Source organism: Melampsora larici-populina (genome assembly GCF_000204055.1).
Source record: "Melampsora larici-populina 98AG31 unplaced genomic scaffold MELLAscaffold_24, whole genome shotgun sequence".
Taxonomy (NCBI): Eukaryota; Fungi; Basidiomycota; class Pucciniomycetes; order Pucciniales; family Melampsoraceae; genus Melampsora; species Melampsora laricis-populina.
The window spans coordinates 213,221-236,182 of record NW_006768788.1 but is presented as its reverse complement, the minus strand read 5'-3'; the positions used below and the strand labels follow the sequence as shown (position 1 = coordinate 236,182).

General features: G+C 38.4%; 3 protein-coding genes across 3 annotated transcripts; 2 read left to right on the top strand and 1 right to left on the bottom strand.

Annotated features, from left to right (window-relative positions):
- Positions 1 to 1,939: 1,939 nt before the first annotated feature.
- Positions 1,940 to 2,693, top strand: MELLADRAFT_36782 (uncharacterized protein; the record flags this gene model as incomplete). Its single annotated transcript, XM_007411358.1, has 4 exons — positions 1,940 to 2,003; positions 2,079 to 2,166; positions 2,257 to 2,524; positions 2,631 to 2,693. The coding sequence occupies 4 exons, from the start codon at positions 1,940 to 1,942 to the stop codon at positions 2,691 to 2,693; spliced, it is 483 nt and encodes a 160-aa protein (XP_007411420.1).
- Positions 2,693 to 5,119, bottom strand: MELLADRAFT_116799 (uncharacterized protein; the record flags this gene model as incomplete). Its single annotated transcript, XM_007411176.1, has 6 exons — positions 2,693 to 3,420; positions 3,536 to 3,622; positions 3,708 to 3,804; positions 3,893 to 4,143; positions 4,182 to 4,277; positions 4,376 to 5,119. 6 exons carry the CDS (start codon positions 5,030 to 5,032, stop codon positions 3,325 to 3,327), a joined length of 1,284 nt encoding a protein of 427 aa, XP_007411238.1.
- Positions 5,120 to 12,837: 7,718 nt separating this feature from the next.
- On the top strand, positions 12,838 to 14,943 carry MELLADRAFT_87970 (uncharacterized protein; the record flags this gene model as incomplete). The annotated part of the gene is made up of 10 exons (XM_007411359.1): positions 12,838 to 12,843; positions 12,907 to 12,930; positions 13,310 to 13,449; positions 13,519 to 13,726; positions 13,838 to 13,885; positions 13,966 to 14,122; positions 14,194 to 14,265; positions 14,352 to 14,431; positions 14,519 to 14,798; positions 14,888 to 14,943. The coding sequence occupies 10 exons, from the start codon at positions 12,838 to 12,840 to the stop codon at positions 14,941 to 14,943; spliced, it is 1,071 nt and encodes a 356-aa protein (XP_007411421.1).
- Positions 14,944 to 22,962: the final 8,019 nt, after the last annotated feature.

Here is a 22,962-nt window from a genome sequence, read left to right as displayed (position 1 = left end):
AAACCCTGAGTAGAAGCTTTTTAATATATGTGTTAGAGAAATCGTACCAGGGTTGTTTCTCTTCTGGTACGGGTCTTTGTAAATGAATTTAGTTTTTATCGGTGTTTTCTATCAAGGGTAATGTTTTATACCCTTGATAAAAAAAGAAAAATACGTATGATTATTGTCCAGTTAAGTAATGTTTTTACACTCTTGAAACTGAGTGAGAGAGTTGTAAGTTTATTGTTTAAGTTTTATGTATATACCGTGGGGGTTTTGCTCTGCAAAACCTCTCAGGTTGACACAATTTCTGTTGTTCCTTCAGCATTGAGGATGATAATTTGTTACCAAATTATGGAGATGAGTGTCTTGTAAACTCAAGAGTCAAGTTCTCCAGGTATAGCTTATATAGGGTGCACCTCTGCCCATCTAGAACTTTTGAGACACAGACATAAATTTCTGGAGCTTTTTGTGCTGTGCCCATAACATGACCTGGTTGGCCCGGAGTGATTTTTGGATCCCCTGGAGGCCAGATTTGGCTGTGTGGCCGGCCCTGAACTTCCAGGGCTGGATTATAGCCCTAGTTTTGGCTATATTTTTGTTTTCGGTCAAGAACGAATAAGTACATGTCCCCATACCTAGGATTTGTAACCATTGGGTTTGACTGGTACCAAGACTCAGTACCACATTCCTTCCCACATAGATTTCCAACTATGTACAGATGAATCACTTCAACTTCTTTTCCCTTCTTTACAGTTTGTTTGATCAGAAGATAATCAGTAAGGTTTGCTTCAAGTGTTTTGATCTATTGAAAAATCTGACTTGATTGATCATAAAGATTTAAAATGGTCAATCAAAGGGAAATGCAGATTTGCCTTGATACCACTCCAGCAATTGAGTGATACCACTTGGAGGGGGCTCTACATGCATGGGTCCCTTGAAAACATACAAAGAACAAAGACAAGCACTTCAAAAACAAGTCAAGAAGGAGAAGATCAAAGTTGATATCAACTCAGCAACAAAGCTATTAGCCACCCCAAAAGTCTTCCCTTACCGAGCTCAATTCATTCAGGACACCAGCAGATTCAAATATTTGAAAATGTACTTAGGTAATTGAAACCAACCAATTGCTAATATATTATTATGCAATTCCTTTTCTTATGATTTCTTTCTAATTTTTTTCTCTTTCTGTGTGCATTTATTTAGTCAGGTACAGGAGCAGACAAAGACAAAGTTGTAATCTGCAGTAGTTACATTGGACTATCAAGCTAGTTCCACTATGGGAATTATCAAGTGTGAACCCCAATTGAGCAAAGTTGCAGTGACTAAGTCCACAACTTTCTTCAAGCGCGGACCTTGTTTGCCATGGGTTTGCCATGGGTTTGCTAGCTGCCCTAGAGCTTCCCTTGTGTTTTATTTATTCATTGTTTACTTTAAAGTGCTTTTGCTTTTGCATATTGCACTAACCAGCTACGTAAGTCTACTACAATGGATGTCTCTTACAACTTCTTGTGAATTTTCTTTTGCTGTGAGCTTCACTACATATGTGTTACTGTAGTCAAATATGTAGTGGACAACTCAAGGGCAACCCAAGGTAAGCTAGCAAACCTATGGCAAACCTGGAGCAAACAAGATCCGTGATTGAAGAAAGCTGCGTACCTAGTCACCACAACTTTGCCCAATTGTGGTTCACACTCCCCACAGTGTTAGTGTGATAAAAGCACTTTAAAAAAATGCATGGGGCCCAAATTTTGAAAGGGAGGTTGCAAGTTGCGCCTGAGCGCGCCTGCGTCAGGCGCAGCCACAGGCGCCACTGCGCACACCACTCCAGCCGCACGATGACGATGAGATGAAATGGAATTTCCAATGTAAAACCAATCGATCGATGACTTTGACCTTCAACAAAACCAACGGACCAACTATCAACCCAAAAAACCAACTAAAGACTATATAAACCAAAATGGATAGCGCGTATAGAAAGATAGACATCGATTTATATGATCAAGATGCATTAAAAGAAGATGGTAAAGTCTTTCTTCTATCTTCCTCAACAAAAGCAAATCGAATGTTGATCCTTGGTTTATGGTTTGGTTGAATAGAACTATATGAACATGATCCACGTTCTGCAGAAGAAATGTTATCTGATGCTCAATCTAAAACTCAACAAGCTAGATCCCTCTTAGCTCGGTAAAAAGATATCTCTTCACTTCTTTTCTTGTACCTAAATCGCATCAAGTAACTCACTCGATCAATTTGTCTTCAATCTCATCTCAACAGTGCCGATGTACCTGCAGTTCTACAACTCTTACTAACCTCACCACCTTACGGACCGCCCTCTCCAACCCTTCAAAAAGCTCAATCTCTAATCCTTTCAACAATCATTGAAACTTTATCGACTACTCGTACTTCTGATATACCTTCGATTTTGTCTAATTTGAATTCAGATCAGTTAGATTGGTTAATGAAATATATTTATAAATCTATGTCTTTAATCACGATGGATTCGAATACTCCTTCTGCTGTACTTTTGAATTGGCACGAAAAGGTCAGTCTATTTTCTCTTTTTTTTCTTTTTGATTCTGTTCTTCTTTGTCACTTTGTTAAGGGGGAGGGTGTTTACTTATGTGGTTTGTTTTTGTTTTGAAAATTAGCTTACTGAATTAAGTGGAACAGGTTCGATTGTTAGAGTCATGACTGATAGAAGAAGAGCTTAAAGAGAAACCCAGAAAAGATGACTTTTCAATAACCAAGGACCAAGAAAAATGTGAAATTGTAAACAAATGTATTATCACACACACAAAACCCCTTGGTCGGAAACATGATCAATTCCACCAAGATTGAAAACTCTTGCTTTTCCTTAATCTGATGATCATAGAATTTTCTTTTTTTGCGTAATACAAACTCAGAGACTCTTTAAAAAGGATAGAACAAGTCAACCAAACTGTCTATGTAGACGAAATCATATGCTCTTCCGTTCTTACCACTTGAATGCGATCTGGACATAAGTAAATTCAAGTAACGTAGTACATAGTCACTAATCACCAATATCACCCAACTCATTTCCCACCCTCTTTGCATAAAGAAGAAAAAAATATCCTCTCAAAATGACCATTCGCAATCCAAAAGAACAGACCGAAAATAGAAATGAGAACAATAAAACTTACCATTTTTCTTTCCATCCACATAGACATATATACAAATATAAATAGATTTAAAAAAACAAAACACGATATATCACAAGTTTGAGTCACTTGGCATTGATTTATATAACTTGATGCAATAAGAGATGCGAGACCAAAAAAAAAGCCAAAGACAAACTAAAGAAAAAAATGTTTTTCAGCGGGTTTAATAAGTTACCCAATCTTCTCTTCTGATAAATTCGGCTGAACTAGTCATTGTACCAATAGATCTAGTAAGAGGAAACGTTCTAGGATAAACAAACTTGAAGAGAAAAGAAAGAAAGATAGAAATTTGAAAGTCAGTTTTTGTAATCAAAACAAAGAAACACTCAAAGGATGAGAATGAAAGAAAGTCAAAAAGAAAAACGTTGCTCAACTTGAGCATTATACTCATGCATAACTTCTGCTTGGATGATTTGTTTATCTTTGTTTAATTGAGTGAATGATTTAATAAGTAAATGTGTCTAAAGAAAAGAAGAAAGAAAAATTGAGGATGAGGATCAGAAATGATTCTAATTAATCCACAAAGATATCATTGATTGAACTTACTTGGAATTGGATTGTTAAAATCATGATAGTCCAATTCATACAATTTTCGCTAATAGTAGCAAAATGCAAGAGAAAAGCTAAAGGTGGAGGATAAAATCTAAAGACAAAAACATCAACCCCAAAAGTCAAGGAACCAGTTAATGATTTGAACTAGATTGATCAGTGGGAATCAAAAACAAACAAACGTTAAGATTCTTAATCTAAGTTTGGAAGGTTCCCAAACATCTAATTGATGAATTTGACTCGGTTGAGGTAGATCTTCTAAGCCTGATCTTGGCCAACCTATTAATAAAGATGATAATCTTCTTAACATTCTCCAGATTGTTTGAGCCCAACTAATTGCTTGTGGAGTTGGTGCAGTTGGAGATTGTACAAGCGTTACATTAGGTGAATTGACCGGATCCTTTTGTTCGATCATTGAATTTTCAGTGATCAGCTTTTTGATAGGTTTTCGAAACAAATGAGTTGACTCACTTCTCGAATGTGCATACGATAAGATCTTCTAGCTGAAAATAACTTATAAGCATTATAACATGAATAACCACATAAACAAACTGATAAGAAGGTTAACTAAAATTGTAAACCCGTTCCAAAACCAAAATCAATTGAAATCCATCAAGAACCGATCAAAAAGAAGTGCAAAAATTTGTATAAAGAAATAGACTTACCACTTCAAGCCAACCCGTAGGATATTGTTTTTTAACTAACTCTCTTGCTTCATTTAATCTATCACCAATCGAATGAATCCCATTCATTCTTCTAGAAATAATTAAATTTCTTCTAGCATTCTCAATCCCAGAAACCAATCTAATCAAGATTTGTAATCCAACCAAACCTAAACCAAAACTAACACCCATCTCATCAAAATCTAATGAATCCCAAAACTCATTCCATTGATCTTTTGGCCATTCCCATAAAGTGGAAATATCTAATTTACTTTCTAATTGATGGGCAATCGTTTGGATCTTACTTTTTGGTTTTTCTGGACTAGCAGCTACTTGTGATAATGATTTTCCATAAGTGATAGTCGATCTTGGAATTCCATTGGATCTGTTTGATTTAGATGATGGTTGTGGTACATATGATGCTGAAATCGATCTCGGTGGTAATTCTCGATATTGATTTGAGCTTGGTCTGTTAGGTTGATGATGACCGAATATGTTACGCTTATTGATGGTTTGAGTTCCTAAGCTTGAGACGGCTACTGAATGTCGAGCTCTTGCAGAGTTTTGTTGTTGTCTGTTCGGACTATTGACTTTGGTTTGATTTGATGAATTGGTTTCTTCTTCTTCTTTTTCATTTCGTTTACGTCGAAAGATATTCATGATGATATTTGTTTTTAGTACGTTTTCTTTCTTGTTCTCTTGAATGGGAGTTGAGTATTGTTAAATGGTACTTGTCTCTTCTCTCTTGTCTCTAGCTTGAGAATGGAAACAAAGGTAAACTGGAAATTCCAATTCAATTGTTCACACACCCGTAACATCACAACGCGTGACAGTCTACATAATGTAAATCACGTGATGAAAACCTTATGTCAACACGTGAATATTTATCAACAGCCAACTGAAATTGAGCAAGAACAAATCAAAAAGACAAACTCACTCAAACAAATCATCCTGATTGACTATCTAAACTACCAATCAAACTTTCACTTGAAAATGTAATTCATCTACTCAATGATCAATCTAAATTTAATGATAATTTTTTGGAAAAAAAATCATCATGGATTTAGTCTTTTATCTGGAGATCAATCCAGACTATGAATCTATCAACATAAACCCGAGGATTTTGAATTGTAAGATTTGTGAGATTTGCACTATACCAAACAGAATCAAAATGCACTTAGAATACTGGATGACATCAACCAATGGAGAAAGCCCAGGTTGCATCCAAATGGATTCAAGAGAACAAATTTGTTGGGATTGATTCCCTCATTAAAGTCAGTAGCAAATGATGTGAGAGCCTTGTATATGTATGGTGTCACCCTTACAATCACACATGTAGCAGGTCTTAGCTGGAGTTGATATGATAGTAGCTTAGATTAAAGCTGTTTTCTGTTTTTCCATTTCTTCTTTATTGATATCTTTCTTAGTTTCTATTCATATGTCAGGGGCTGTTGTGATATGTGGTTTTTGTTCAACTAGGTATCAGCTCCTCTTGTTTTCCTTTTTGTCTGCATTTATCTCTTTCTACTTCATCAATTTTCATCCATTTATGGGGGTTGTTGTGATCTGGTGTCCTTTTTGGACTATGCTTAGTCTTCATAATAAACTTTGAAACTTGATGGCTCTTGTGTTCTCTCACCTCATCTCTAATGTAATTCCTCATAGACACTTCCAGTCTCATTTGTTCCAAGCAGCTGATCAATGTAAAAACATATTTCTGATGATGTATGTGGTTGGATGAGAGGGTGATTCAAGTACAGTTCCCTACCAAAATTCTACGTGGAATTTAATACATTTTGACCTCATCTCAGAGAACTCTTGTTCTTGGACCATCTTCCTTGTGAATCACCAAACTTCATCTGTCCTGAATATAGTGAAGACTCAACCTTTGAAACCCAAGGAGAATGCTAAGATCATTGTGATGCATAAAGAAGGTCTGTGTGGCATGCAAAATTTCACCTAACTAGGACACCAACCATCAATGGTATATAGCATTATTTCAAAGTCTAAAAAAACCAGTACCATAAGTGGCCACAACCACACTGGGTGACCCAAAAAAATCACCAAACACAACAAATGATCCCTGAAGCAAACCCTAAACACAGCCCCCAGCTACTAGTCGCTGGCAGGCCAGAGACTACCACAACCTCACTATTTTCTAAAAATATTTTAAAAATATTCTCAACATATTCTCAATATATTCTCACAATAATATCAACATAATATCCCTGTGGGGGTCATTTGCCCATCATACAACCAAGATGCTGATGTCATCATATGACATCAAAGATTCATACATACATGCTCCTGTATTCACAGATCAAGAATATACAGTTCATCAATGTTCATCACGTAAATTGGATGTGCTATTAAACTTTTGGGCAGCAAATCATGGATGAGAAAAAACTAATTTTGTATTATAAAGAAGAATCAAATGTTGAATATCTTCAAACTTCAAATAGATATATATGCACAAGAAAGTTGATATTAACTTTGGCCACATGTTGCTCCACATTTTTCATTGACACAGTGTCTGTTTATGAGGTGTAGTCCTCTATGAAATCATGAATTGTATATGTATAATACAGTTTTTGTAGCTTTTTGTCCTTGGGGAATGATATGAACAAACATATGAACAGAATCCTTTCACCATATTTTCTCATCCATATATATTAAATCAAATTTCATGATGATTTCTGCCATATGCTTCTCCAGCATCTTTAAAGCTCAAATGATCATGACAGATCCAGATTCTCATAGACAATTGCAGCTCAGAAAGGTAAGGGCCCGTTTGGGTTGTTTTCAGATATTATCTGACCTGAAAACCAAATTTCAATTTGCCCCTATCTCAAGGGGCACATCGAGATACTGGTCTTTCAGATATTGAGATTGCCAAACAGCAATCCAAAAGAGATCAACAGACGTCTGTTGACCTCGCGGTGATCATATTTCTGTTTGGCAACAACCACATGAGATTGTATGTATCTTTTCATTCAACTCAAACTTTTGAAACAATCATCATTGACCTTCATTGTTCTCATCCTACCGTAATCTTTCCATTCGATGTATCCATTCTTCTTTTGAACTCGATCTTATGTCTTTAATAATCTAATCGGTCAATTTCTTCATCTATATACTTTGATAAATGCATTTTAAATTGATCTTTTAATAATTTCATCATCTAAATCTACATTATCAAATTGTCAATTGATTTTAGTTCTACTACTGTTCAAAGGTAAGATCAATCAAACCTTTTGAATCAAAGTATCATTGATAGCATTTTTCAAAGTTTAGTATAACTATTCAAAGAAGATCCTTGAACAATATCCTTTAGAAGAATATCTAAACAAGGCAGAGATGAGATTATAAAATGATCAAAATAGTAAAAACTATTATGGAGTGAGGGTGGATGAGCAAAGCAGTGAGGATCAAAGAACATAAGGGTCTGTGTGGGTGATGAGAAGTTGAGAAGGAGATGAACAAAGAAGATAGATGGAGGAGGGGCACATCAAGATAGAGCCTTCAGATACGGCCAAAAGGCTGTATCTCAATGTGGAACAATATCTTGATATTGACGATCAGATATTGACCTCAAATATTCGAACCAAACACTGATCTGATTTCGAATATCTGGTCGAGATTGGACCCAGATACGATGTGGCCGTATGTAACTTTTTTGGTGTGAAATTTGGCCACATCGTATCTGCTCGCGGTGTGCAAACGGGCCCTAAGCTCTAAGGGGAAAAAATGTGGAATAATATACTGCAGAAATGGTCATCAAGTTTTTTATATGAATATTGATCCAGTTTGAAGATAGTGAATGATTAGTTCTTGCTCACAGTACAGAGTTTCTTTTTTGATTGGTAATTTTTCTTAAATGCTTAGGCCCCGTTTGGTTGCAATTATTTCACTTTGATATTTGGACCATCACAGTAACACTACCAGCATAAAGTGTTTTGCCCAAGGGAAAATGATTACAACTAGAGCAAGAAATGATCAAAAATGCATTAGTGGCTCTCAAACCTGACCCAGTTTCAAAAAACCCGGTTGCCCCAGTGGAATTTTTGGCTGGGAGCTGTCAACAAATGTCAACTTGATAGACAAAGTTACTGCCAAAAAACAACTGGGTCAACTGGGTTTTTTGAAAACCGGGGCAGGTTTGAAAGCCACTATTAAATCAGCATTAAATCAGCATTATTCCGCTGAGCGATATATTGGGGGGTTCCAAGTTTGCCTTTTTTATGTAATTTTATGTTTTTCAAACTTGCCCTTTTTTGTTAAATATGCATAAATTTTTCAAAGTGGGACACCATTTTAGGTGTCCTGATTTAAAAAGATGTTGGTTTCATCAAGATTTTTTTTATGAACTTGTCCTAATTTTTAAAGAAACACATAGAAATGATCAAATTTGAAACCACCAATTCTTGATCTGTGAATACAGGGCAGGTGTGTACAAATTTATGATTTCATTTGATGACATTCAAAAGTTTGCTGGAAATGATTTTGAAAATGTGTTGAACTTCTGTTGAAGGTAGTGGTAGTCTCCAGCCTGCCAGTGACTAGTAGCTCATGGGGCTGTGAGAGAAGAACTGTCAGCTCTGAGCCCTAATTACAGGACCATGGGCTAACAGTACCATATGTAATATTAAAATATTGTATAAAGCCATAAGCTACATCTCAAGGCTCAGTGTCAAGAGCCACTTAAACACATGTATGTAATGTATGAAATACATAATAAACCTAACCCCAGTGTCAACCACAAGTTGACACGTGAATAGACAAGACCCACACGCCAACCACAAGTTGACACTGGAACTGAGACTATATAAGCCCCCCTTCTTCCCTAGAATCATCTCCCATCTTTTACTACCATCACAACACAGAACCACATTTACTTGACTCCTATTGAGAGGATCTTTGAGTATGTGGTTAGTTGTGTAGTTTGTTAAAGACCATTCTTGAGCATTACGGGTTCCATTGCTGAGAGCTCAAGGTACTGATTTCTATGAGCCCAGGGCATTCATTGTCTCTAGAAATAAACCTAGAAGTAGCAAAGCTTCCTCCTTTTTAAGGAGTCAAAAGTAGCCTTCAGGATCTTTGGTTTACCAAAGTGTAAAGCCTGCCCCTTGCAGTCTCAAGAGGTTAGAGCGCACTAGCTCTTAATTGCCCGTAATCTCTTTCTATCTTCCTTAAATCCTCTTCTTAGAGGTCAACTAGCTGTATTCTTCACTTGGATGTACCACGTGAAGACTACATTATTAGTGAAGAGTACGCCCAACAGACGTGCACTCCTCACAAGAACAGAAGGGCCACTTTATCCAAAATCACCAAGCTACTTCCAACTGAAGTCAGCTCTAGAGCTGTCCCAAGAGAAATCCACATACTTGGTATGCATGCATGGCTAGCAGTAGAGAAGCCACCACTGGATGATACAAACAAACAATGATGGCTAGAGTTTACCAAAAAGTACAAGTAATTCACTTTTGATGAAAGGTACAGAGTCATATGGACCAATGAATGGTACTTTGGAATTGTCAGAAAATCTAGACAAGTTTGAGTCTGGAGAACACCTTGTCAAAAGTACCATGTTGATAGTCTAGTCCCTACCTTTAAGAGTGAGAAAACCTCAGTGATGGTAAGGAGTGTGTTAACCACAAATTTTAGAACTGTGGTCATTTTCATGCCTCCTGGTAGCACTCTATTGTTGAATTATGTGGAATTGTTTGATGAAGGCTTTCTTTCTGAATTACTTTAAAGTCCTCATTGTCCGCCCAATCTCATACTTATGGAGTATGGATCTCATGTCCATCAAAGCAAACAAGTAAACATCTGGTGCAAACAAAATTCTCTCATCAAGCTTGACTGGCCTGCAAAAAGTCCCAATCTCAACCCAATTGGAAATCTTTGGGAGCTCCTCAAAGGCACAATGACCTGTGGCCACTCAAAGACTTGGAAACTATCCAAAGAAAATGTTACACATATCTTTGAATAGAGTCTGTTATTAACTTTGGGAGGCAAGGAGCAGACAAGCCTCTGTTTCCTTTCTTTTGAAAATCAACCAAGTCCCGTTCTCCACACTACACCCCTCATCCCAATGAAGTACATAAATGGCCACCAGCTCACCACCAGTACACACACCTCACCACCTCATCACCCGCCGTATTAAACCAGCCACCTCACCACCCATTGTATATAACCCAACACCAAACCACCTCACCCTGGAAGCATCAAGCCCACCAGCTTAACACCACAACTTGAACACCACTGATCTAGTTCACCACCTCACCAGCACAGCATCAATCCAACACATCCAGGTTTGCCCAGCACCAACCCATATGTAGTGACATGAGAGGAGGTAGTGAAATTTAAAATTATGTATAATTTTGGCAGGCAACTGTAGTAAATGTCCAAATACAGGTCTGTGACTCTTCAAATAGGGCACTATGAAACAATGAGAGACCAAGTTTCTCTGATGAGAACTTCAGTATATATCAGCCAGAGTTCCGAAATAAAAGGAGTACTTGTGTAATTATATTAAAGAACTGAAAGATATGGCATAGTTGTGAAAGACTGTGTATTTGCGGTACTCAAAGCTACATATGTAGCCGTACATAGTTGCCGTATATAGTTTTTTTTGGTGGGGGAAAAAACGCAAGAAGTATATTTGAAGTATTTCACCCGCCAAAAAAAACTATATATGACAACTATGTATGCATGCATAGTTGCTTTGAGTACCGTAATTATTATTAGCAATGATTCTTCTGTAAAATAGTTATCTTGTTCCTTGATCCTCTTTCTTGGATCACAAACCATCACCCATGGCCACACAGATGTCTGAAATATATGCTGACATCATCTTCCACCCAACCCCAACAATCACTTCACTCTGAGAACTCTCCCAAAATATGTTGAGTATGGAAGCTGTGCAATACTTGTGCCACAGCACCTGCAGATCTGCTTTGGAATAGGGGGTTTCAAGTCAGAATTTTTTTGTGAAACTTTTTAAAAAACGGACAAGTTTTTTGAATTTTACGGTGGGTTTTTTTTCTGCCAATATATGGTCAACACCATTTGGGACACCTAAAAAGGTGTCCCAATTTTTTTAAATTTACGGTAAATTTTGCAACATCGGACAACTTGTTGGACTGTAAAATACCGTAAATTTATTGACTTGAAACCCCCTAATGTTCTTGTTGATGACATATGATAAACCACCATTGTTATATGTAAGATTCATTTTACACAATCCATGTCTTGCCTTCACTATCACTCAGCAAGATAATCTTCTATCTGTACTACAGACATGATCCAACAGCCAGGAAGCGCTGCAGCCACGCAGAAAGGACGAGAAAGAAGCAGGCTAGCATGTGCTACATTCAAAGCTCTCTAAAGAATACCGAGATATTTTTGCACTTGACTATGTACATGTGAAGAACATTTCACCAAGACAAATGAAGTCATGGAAGTAAAGCCCTAGAAATCAGGTGGTGAGCGCAGTGCATTTGGCGTGCCAAAACATCTGAAAAGTAGGGTTGGCACACCCATTCATAAGATGAGACTAGTATTAGATCATGTGGTAGAGTGGATGTCTTCCAAATCCTTTTTGTACAATAGAAAAATCAAACTTTATACTTGATCAAGACTTCTGCTTTACAAATATGCCCAAGGATACTCAAACTTCATACGGATGAGCCCAGACTCAAGAAGTCATCTTCAAAGTCATGGGACCTTGGAGATACATTTTGAATGATCTGATCATTTTCTTTTGTTACATAAATCCCAACAGCAAGACTATTTCCACTTAAAACAAGTTTATAAAGTCCCAAAAAGTGCCCAAGCATCTATAACAGTCTTGATTTTGGTTTCTGAAAAGGATTTTGTCATTTCCTTGGGGGGTTTTTACTGAAATGGCGCGCCTGCGCCTCCTGCTATTTGTGCCAGGGCACGTCCCAGCTGACAGTTTTTGCGCCTGCGCGCGCCTGCCCTTCCAAAAAACGCGCCCACCATCTGCAGAAACTCAAACCCCTGATCAAGATCCGATATTCACCCTTGCCCGTCAGAATACCCGACCCTTGAGCCTTTACAGTGTGGATTCAAATTTCAGACGGATATCAGATGTACCAAGAGGATGATGACATCAAGAAGCCATACAGAGCCATAGCCCGTCTACCACACAGTTCAAACTCTCATTACCACTTTAAAGCATCTCAACATAGTTCTATCCTGTCATCATCATCATCATCATCATCGTAAACTTCAACACTCCATTTGCTATCATTGAACTCATCCTTTTATCAATCCTTTGAGAACCGTCGGTTTCCTTTCCCTATCACCTCCAATCCATTCTCATCTTATCAATCCTTTGAACTCTGCAGATGTCCGAGGATGCTGGTGTCACAAGTTTACCGTCTGGATCCGCGCCCCCGATCGGCAACAGTATCTCTCCAGGTGGTCCAGGATTCGTTATGGCCGTAAGACCCAAGTGATCCAAAGTCATCCAAATCTCATCATACTCACTTCTTGTACTTTGATAGGATTTTGCCAAACTGTCTATCTTCGTGAGCATTGGAGTTTTCTCTTTTCCTTTTCTCGTCTCGAACATTTCAATCAAGAACATCAGACATTGCCCTCTTTCGACGCCTGTCAAGAAAAATTCTGAAAGCATGCCGCCTCACAAGAGTGAAGTCAAGCTACACCTACAAGTGATATGGTGTCGGAGAAGAACAGATTAGCTTTACCCGATCGAAGCTCCCAAAGCATACCCCCCCACCAGAAGCGTTTGTTGGCGGGATACGGCTGCTGAACCGAACCTTTTGTCTTTGCTTTTACTCGTCTATATCGGACCATCTTTTGGTTTGAAACTCGATGTCCAATCACATCTTGATGTCGGTCCTTGAACTTCTGCTCGTGTGATTTGGTTCTGGACGCACCAAACAGGGTACCGTATTCGAAGTGACAACGAGATATTCGGATCTACAGCCTGTTGGAATGGGTGCTTTTGGACTTGTTTGCTCAGCAAGTGACCAGTTAACAGCAACAAATGTCGCGATCAAGAAAATCATGAAACCATTCTCAACGTAAGTCAAGAACGAGGTGATTTCGCCGCAACATCTTAACTGACCTCATTCCACCAAACTATATTGTAGCCCGGTCCTTGCCAAGCGGACCTATCGAGAATTAAAGCTTCTGAAACACATACGTCACGAAAACATTATCAGTCTTTCTGATATTTTCATCTCACCATTAGAAGACATTTACTTTGTTACCGAACTTCTTGGTACAGATCTTCATAGGCTTTTAACTAGTCGACCACTTGAGAAACAGTTTATACAATACTTTTTGTATCAAATACTTGTACGTGTTTTTCTTTTCCTTGCCGATCGGAGATGTCGTGACTTTTGCTTACGAGATGTTGTGATTTCGATGTTGATTCTGTTGGGCGATCCTTTGCTTGTTCTGATCTAGCGAGGACTGAAGTATGTTCACTCTGCTGGTGTCGTACATCGTGACTTGGTGAGTTGATCAAAATATGTGCCTCGTGACCTTTCATTCTACAAATGTCCTGAGCGAGTCTAATCTTGAATCTTTCGCAGAAACCCTCCAACATTTTGGTGAACGAGAATTGTGACCTAAAGATCTGCGATTTTGGTCTCGCTCGTCTCCAAGACCCTCAAATGACGGGTTATGTCTCTACACGGTATTATCGAGCTCCTGAGATCATGCTCACCTGGCAGAAATATGATGTGGCAGGTCGGTCTAAGTTGCTTTTGCCTCGCATTCTATGAGACCCGTTCCCTGAATGATGGCTCATCCTCATGCAGTGGACATCTGGAGTGCGGGTTGCATTTTTGCCGAAATGCTTGAGGGCAAACCACTATTTCCTGGAAAAGATCGTCAGTCCAGTTACTCTCGCCGAATGTTAGTCCTTGATACCGGCACAATGCTGATCAACATCGTGCTCGCTTCTCAAACTTCTCAGATGTCAACCAGTTTTCCATCATCACTGAATTGTTGGGCACGCCGCCTGATGATGTGATCGCAACGATTTGTTCTGAAAATGTACGATCTCGCTTAGACATCAAATCCATAACTTTGGATTGCTCTCATCTCATAGGTCACCTCATTCTCTTCACTTGATTACTACAGACTCTCCGATTTGTTCAATCTCTTCCCAAAAGGGAAAGGATCCCATTTCATTTGAAATTCAAGAACGCAGACCCTCTAGCACTCGACTTACTAGAACGTATGCTTGTCTTCGATCCTGTCAAACGTATCACTGCCGCCGAAGCACTCGGCAATGAATACTTAGCTCCATACCATGATCCAACGGACGAACCGGTGGCCGATGAACCTTTCGATTGGTCTTTCAACGACGCTGATTTACCTGTAGACACCTGGAGAGTGATGATGTATTCAGAAATCTTAGGTATGTAATTTGTATCTTGGAAGGGTCGCCAATTGAACATGCTGATCAATTTTGGTTATCTTTGAACTACTTTACTTGATGGCATATAGACTTCCATGATGTTAAGGAACCACAAACTGAAGGTCTTGCTGCCCCTGCTGCTTGATATAAGATAGTATTTAATTTAACGAAAGATCGTCAATCTGACTGGGATCAAATTGTATGAAAGCAAGGACGTTGAGGAAGAGAGATCGGTTCTGCAACGTTTTTTTCGTTGAAGGAACCCTAGAATTGATGTAACACACAGTTGAATTTCTCACACAGCTTTTTTTCACTTACTCTTTTTTTCTACCGAACTCTATCTTTCTCCTGCATACGCGTATGTGTAGGGGAATTCGATTTACTCAGGTTCTTGTGTCTTTGGTCGTTGTTTGGTTGGTTTGATTTGGGTTTTTTTAGTTGTTAGTTATGATTGTGATCTTTTTTGGTATCTATTTATGATATGTATGTTGTTCATGATGAAACACACTTGGAGTTTACATACATATTTATTTATTTATCACTAGATCATCAAATCATGACTTCAATACTGCACTTTTTCTATTATTGATTGTTGTTTTTTGTTTCTTTTGAATTTCTTCTTTCTCTGAAATCTTGTTTGTCAATTTTGAACATCTAAAAATATACTAAATATATATATGAACAGATATTCAACGTGAGATTCTCACCAAATATGACTAAGTGAATAATTCTGCGTCTCCTATTTTGTCTTAAATTTGATCTATACCCTTTGACCTTGTACACATAAAACATCATCATCGTCATCACTGAAGCCCAAAACTATGAAAAGACCTTTCAAGACACCACAAAACCAAACCACTCTAACTTACGGCTGCCATGATGCGTTCCTGAAGCACGATCAAGTGATATATGTTTGTCCTAATCAGGCGCCTTAGATGGCTGGCTGCTGTGAAACAAATCCACTATGTCAAAACTTTGAGGATTATAGAGGAAAGCTAACGCGATGAGACCGCACCTCAGACAGCCCATGGTAGAATGTAGACACATTGACTGAGGGCCCGTTCACTTAAGGAATTTCTGACCAGCAATCACATTCTGTAAATATTTTAATCAAAAATGAAACATGCACCACCAAATAGACACTTTAAATTTTGCAGAATGTGATGTCTCACCAGAAATTGCTTAAGTGAATGCGCCCTGAATGATTCAATTTCTACTGAAGATGGCAGAAGTGCTTCCCTGGCCTGTGCAACTACTGCTTAGCGGGCATTGCTTTGCACTGATGAGATACATTTAATCTTGGTCAGTTTCAGATTCTTTTGTCCCACTCACAATGCATTGAAAATTACTCAACCCTTCACATTTCATTGTTTCAATCTCCTTCCAATCCTCAAACTCAAACCTTTCTTATCTCACCATCTCACCACACTTATCTGCCCACTACACTTAAAAAATGGCTGACACCGTTCTGATCCTCACTTGGAAGATGCTATTTGTGCGCATTGGGTTTGTCTTGGGCCAAATGTGCTGCTTTGTCACGTCAATTGCCATTCTGTTGCCGCTCAGGAAATGCCTCTTTTCCAATTCCAATCTCTTGGTAGCTTGTTACCTCATTTGGCTTTCCAGTTACCCAAAGCTGCATTTTAACCCCAGATTCTGGCCTCTTCCTTGCTGCCATGCTCTCTACGGTGAGCAGAGTTCCGGAAACACAATCATCATATGCCGAGGAGACTGACCATCCACCAACCTCCTTCTCCAGCTATTTTTAATCAACATGTACGGTCTGGACTCTGCATACATTAGTTTTACACATTAAGCTGATCTACATAAATTCCCCTTCTTGGCTGATATCACAGAATCGCCTTTCTCTATCCCTGGATCGGGGTCTTTGTCCTCATCAAGCATCCATTTCAGCTTATCACAACAACAACATTGCATATCATTGGCTCATGTGCATTATGCGGCTGGGAAGGTTTTGAGGACCCCAGGGGGCTTTTCAAGATTTGGTTTTTTCATATACCACTGATCATAGTACAATACAACCTGACTTGATTTTAGCCATTGTGATCTCTTTTGGGATCAACAACCAAAGATTACAGAGTAAAATTATCTTATTTTTGCCTTTAATAGGCTTTTAATCACCTTTGCAGTTATCTCACTGCCCACACACCCAGTGAAAGGGAACTGTTTTGGGAATTCTACAGGCTCTTGTGCGTTTGAGTTGATTGACATGATGTTCAATCAGAAAAGGAGCAGATGTTAATTGATTTGGCTTGATACAAGAAACACATGCACCAATTTCACTACAATCCATTGTTATAGCCTCCTCATAGCAGTACTCCATATATATTTCCTGTGCTGCAACATTTCCTCAGACTTTGTTCATTTGGCTCCTCCATTATTGTTTCATCACCTTTTTGTACCCAAAATAGTCTGTTTCAATCTGGGGTGTTGAATTATCATCATCATTCAAGTTAAAGGAAGGCCAGCTTCCTCGCTTCAGGCTGCCAACCTGTCAATGCTCAGTTTCAGACTCTTCAACTTTCATTCTTGCATTGACTGTTTATCCTTGCTTGAAGACTTCCATTTGAAGCAATGGTCCATACTCACCTAAAGTCCCCAGTCAGTCCTATTTGTGGAACCACACACATCAAAGGACTTTGAACCTCACTCACAATCATTGACTTTGTAAATCCAACATCCAGAGCTTCAAATTGAACATGCATGCCATTCATTTATTTCAAAAGTGAAAATTATATTGACTTTATTCATAATTGGTCAGAAATCCTTTGGTTGTTTGCATCTATTTTTGACAGCAAGCATCATACCAACCAAGTTGGAAAACTCAAAATTGCTTGGGCACTACATTTGGCTTTCAGTTCCAGTTACTTGAACAGTCACTCAAAACGCCTGAATTTAAATCTTGATACAGGCACAACATCACCACTTTGCAACTGAAGTTGATCCAGGTTGACTTCTCATACTACAAATTGAACTCACATTCAAATCTTAATCTTGATGTCAAAGCAGAGGAAAAAGACGGACATGTATCAAACAAGAAAATAAAATTGGATGAGTTAGAGGAGACTTCATAATATAATAGTGATAAACTTATATCAAGGCTTCACTTAGATTTTATCTCAATGAGATACATTTTCCACTTGTTTTAGAGCCATTGAGGCTTAGGCTGCAGCTTAACACAAACAGCCTAAAAATCAATTGTGGTGATCTCATTCTCATAAAATATCCGGGATGATTCATATTGATATCATAGATCAGCCTAGACCAACTTCACAATGACCTTTACCTGTATAAATTAATTACATCAATTTGATCCATTTCATCAACCATCAAGATCACCATGGCAAATCCAAAATCACTTATCATTAAGTACAGAAGCATCTTCCAATCTCATGAATTTCAATTTAGAGTCAATTTCAAAACACTTAACCAAAATTCATATGATCCAAGAGTTGATGCTTATAGTTTTTTATCCTGTGTTTTTCCTATCTGATGTGCTGAAGTCATCAATATCAAGGAAAATTGAAACAATCTTGCACATCATAACAAAACTCTTGACCTCAAATTCAAAATTGAACTCTGTTTTTTGTGGTCCATAGGATTCAGAGCTTCCCAGAGATGTATGCTGCTGATCAACCATACGGCAGTCAATTTACGATATGACCAGACTGCCAAAGCCAAGTATCAGGAGCAAAAGCAGGCTTTAAGAAAATTTTCATCAAGCTCCTCAATTTCTTTTGATTGCCAAGTTCCGTGCATGGATGTTTTGTTACCATCAACAATTACTTGATGTGTATCTTGATGTACATATTTCTGGCCATTTGATCTGACAAGACAGATTTGACCACAAGAGAGCCATCTGGTCCAGAGGATATAATCATACGATTGTAATAATTTGGATTTGAATGATCAAAAACTTGCATTCATGAGAAATCAAAGCAACAGACTTATTGGAAAGACCCTAGCTTAACTAAGTCCCTCAATGCTCAGACAGCTGCCATTCAAGCAAGTTGAATCCACATGTCTCAGCATGAGGGACTTACATCTAACGTTGTGTTTTTGGCTTGAGGGGTAAGGATTGATTTGTCCTTTTCTGTGAGCTCACCAGGGATCTTTTTAACACACTTCATGGGGATATGCACCAATCTCCTTTTCAAAGCGTACAAGTGAAATCATTGAGATACCTCAGTTGCTTGCTGAGCTACATAAGTTGCTATCTTGGGATTTTCATCTGCAGCTCACATGCAGCTCTGCTAAGTTAAGGACTTATTTCCATGAACCACCTAGCTACATGTGAGCTACATGTGAAAATGATGAAATAACACAATATGTGGCTTGGTGAGCAACCAATGAATTTTGATCAATCAAGTTGTGCATTTTGAAGCAACTGGAAGCGCATATGCCCATGAAGTGCAGTAAAAGATCCCCGGTGAGCTCACAGAAATGGGGAAATCAAGATTTCCTCTGTGAATGAATCCTTACCCTTCAAGCCAAAATGTTGAGTTTGGATGTAAGTCCCTCATGCTGAGACATGTGGATTCAACTTGCTTGAATGACAGCTGTCTCAGCATTGAGGGACTTAGTTGAGTGAGGGAAACACCACACCTACATGCCTTCAGCTTGGTGTATTTTATCAGCTGTGCCTAGGATCTTTGATAAAACTTTGAGAGTGTCATATCCATATTTCTACTCAAAGATATGCATGTGTGCTTCTGAAATTGGTATTGAAACCATTGTGGACATTTTTCCTGGACATATGTGAATGGATTCAAACTATATAGGTGTGCCTTATCCTCAATCATCTCAAATTGAGTAATAGAGGTAGCTTTGCTGGATATATGACACCACAGTTCCCGCCGCTAATTTCCTAGTTTGACTGAATCAAATGGCTCAACTGTTCTTTGTTTCTTTTGTTTTGAGAAATTGAGAAGGAGGATACAAAAAATTCCCTGCACTAATATTACATACCCCACTCCTTGAACTAACTTCATCTCTCTTGTGATCTTATAGACATACTTTACTATCTCTTGATCTTTCCTTTCATCTGAAATCATCTGGGAAACCTCCAAACATTTTTAAATCATCATCATCCGGATCCAAATCGGTCTCATCCAGTCTTGTTTTGAGCTCAACAAGATTAATATTGTACTCATCAATCACAAATTGTTCTCTTTCAGTCTAGATTGTTTTGCGCTCATCCACATCTGAGCTGTTCTCATCTTCCAGCTCAAAGCACACTCATCCAAATTTAATCATCATCAACAACCAGTTTGTTGCCAATTAGAACTTGAGCTACTTTTATCTCATCAAAAGTAGCTTACCTCCCCTGCCCATCTTATCTAGACATCTATCAAGATCACAAGATCCAAAATCAACTACACTCCCCAACCCTTGCCATCCTCTTATCCCCATCTAAATTGATATCATCCAGTCAGTTGCAAATTAACTTTAACCCAATGCCCAAATCACACCAAAATGAACCACAAGTCTTGCCATTTTTGTTTTGTTGTGAAACAATCCAAAACCATACAAGGCGCAACAGATCAATCAAGAAATTGGTTTCCTTGCGGACCTTTAATCCTAATCCGCAACAAAAAAGCAACAAAATGAACAAAACACACTACATCTTTTAGAATCCAGGTTTTTCTTTTACATAGAAGGGAGCAGGGCGTGGACGCGGCCACGCAAGGGGCTTAGTTGTGCTTAAGAGCACACACTGTATTGTTTGGGTTAGGGTTACCAAGCATATCTTCCAGGAGGAACCAAATATTAATATTGATTATATAAGACTTATTGAACTTCTTCAAAGATTTCATTTCCTTCATGTTTTAAACTTCAGCCACAGCCTCTGTACAATCTTCAGGTACTTTAAATCCCTGGCTGAGCCATTTGTGACACCCAACAGCTTGTACAATGGCGGGTGGAGCCAGGCCTTGGCCTGCAGTGGCAATTCTTCCCGCTGCAGAAAAGTTGTATTTGCATGCGCACAAAGTTGCGGTACAAGCCAGATAATCACAAGCAACCCAGCTCACAATAGCAAGGCTGTCACTATACTCAGTATAGTATAGAGTCCAACTATACTGACTTGAACTATACTTGGTATAGCATAGATGAACTATACTCAGATATACTATACTATACTGTGCAGTATAGTTGGACAAGTTGATTGAAAACATGCACAACCCTTCTTCCGGTACAGTTGATAAAAATATACTATACTGAGTATAGTTGGTTAAAGTATTGTTGCGACTGTACTATATATACCCAGTATAGTATAATATAGTTTAAATTTTACTATACCCAACTATACCTAAACCAGTATAGTATACACTGTGTGAATATTTGTGTAGCACATCGACATGCACACACGGAGGGTTTTGAAACAAATCTCAAAGTCTTTTGGTCAGATTTAGACTGAGATTGCCATTGAGCACCCTTTGTGAATAGTGATTTATTCAAAGGATTTGTGGAATCCTTTGTGGTCAGCAGGATTCAACTGACTTTCAACCTCCCAGGTGATAAGGGGAAGATGTGCTTGTTGTGGTACCTCTTTGATGGGTCTTTACAGGGTGTAAGGAAAGTCTTTTGTGTGTGCATGTTGACATGCTACAAGGATATTTACATGGTGATAGTGGCACCCTTGAAAACAGGATATGATTTTTCAGTGTCTAAAACCAGATGAATGATGCACATCACTTAAGAGTTGTCCAAGAGAAGGGAAGATCTGATCATTTTTCAATTTCAAGGCCAACTTTAGGGTACATCATTGAATGTTTGGTTTTTGCAGCACACAGCTCCTCTAGAATTTGTATGTACTTGGGAAGAACACAATAGCCAGTTAAATGGTTTACTTCTATGGCTAATGTTCTCTCTTTGAATATCTGTACATTGAAAATAACAGATTATCAATTACTCAAAATCATGCTGGCTGAATGTGATTGAGCAGGATACAATACAAACTACAGACCTTCAATACCTCTAGTAGAGCTTATACTGCAACCCATAAACTTATCAAAATCCCACACCCACCTTGCAAGGCTGAAGCAAGCAAGGGACTTATGCCAAACTCCTACAAACATATTGCTCAGGGTTAAAGCCTTTTGCAGGAGAGCACCTCAAAACTCCTCTACAGCCTTTCCCTTCAAGCAATGGATCTCTGGTCACATGGTGGGCCCAGGGTTTGGATTCAGGGCGCACCCAGCACGCCTTTTGGACTTTGTCAAAGGCAAGCCTATAGTGGGGGCGCCAAGGGCGCGCCTTTTGGGTATACAAAACCAAAAAAAAATCAAAAAAATGATAAAAAAACAATGGCAAAAGACAAAAATAACTATTCAAAGTGTCAATAGGGGAAGATCAATTCTTGCAGATGATGTATTCCTTGAATAAAGGAAAAAGAAAATGTTAAAAATCAAATGAAGAGATTGTCTTTGTCCCATAGATTTGTTCCATCAATTTCTTCCACTTGGCTTGTTTAAACTTGACAAACAGTACTTGCTCAAAGGGCGCGCCCACCCCATATTTTGACTTTCCGGGCATGCCCTCACGCCTACGCCCGGGCGTGCCCAAAAGGCGCCCTTGTTGTGCCACACCCACCACATGAATCTCTGGACAAAAGAAAAAAACTGTTTGCTGTTCTTTTCCACACATTGTACATGGCTTTTTTTGAGGAAGTTGCTCCTCACATTGCTTAAAATCATCTCAAAGTTTTCAAAAAACATTCAGCTGTAACATGTAGCATTATAGTGACACTGCAGCAAGTGTAAGTCACATTTGTTTCTTCTGCCTTCAGTTTTTGTATGTTTTTGAGCCTCTAGGTATGAGATTGACCCCAATTGGAGTATTGAATTATCAAAAAGAGTTTGTAGATTATCACAAAAAGAAATTAAAACCATCAATGAAAATCATTATCTATCTCACTAACAAGAAGATAATATTTTCTGGACAGAAAAGAAAAGTATTTACCTAGGAAAATATTGAGAGATCAGGAAGAGAGCCAAAAATGCCAAAAAATATCAACCTTGTTTCGTGCTATTGGAGCTTCAATTCTATTATTTTTTGTATTTTTAGAGTGCATATTGATGAATGTACTAACAATGAACCTTCATTTTCATCAAATTACAACCTGTAACCAATACCAAAATTT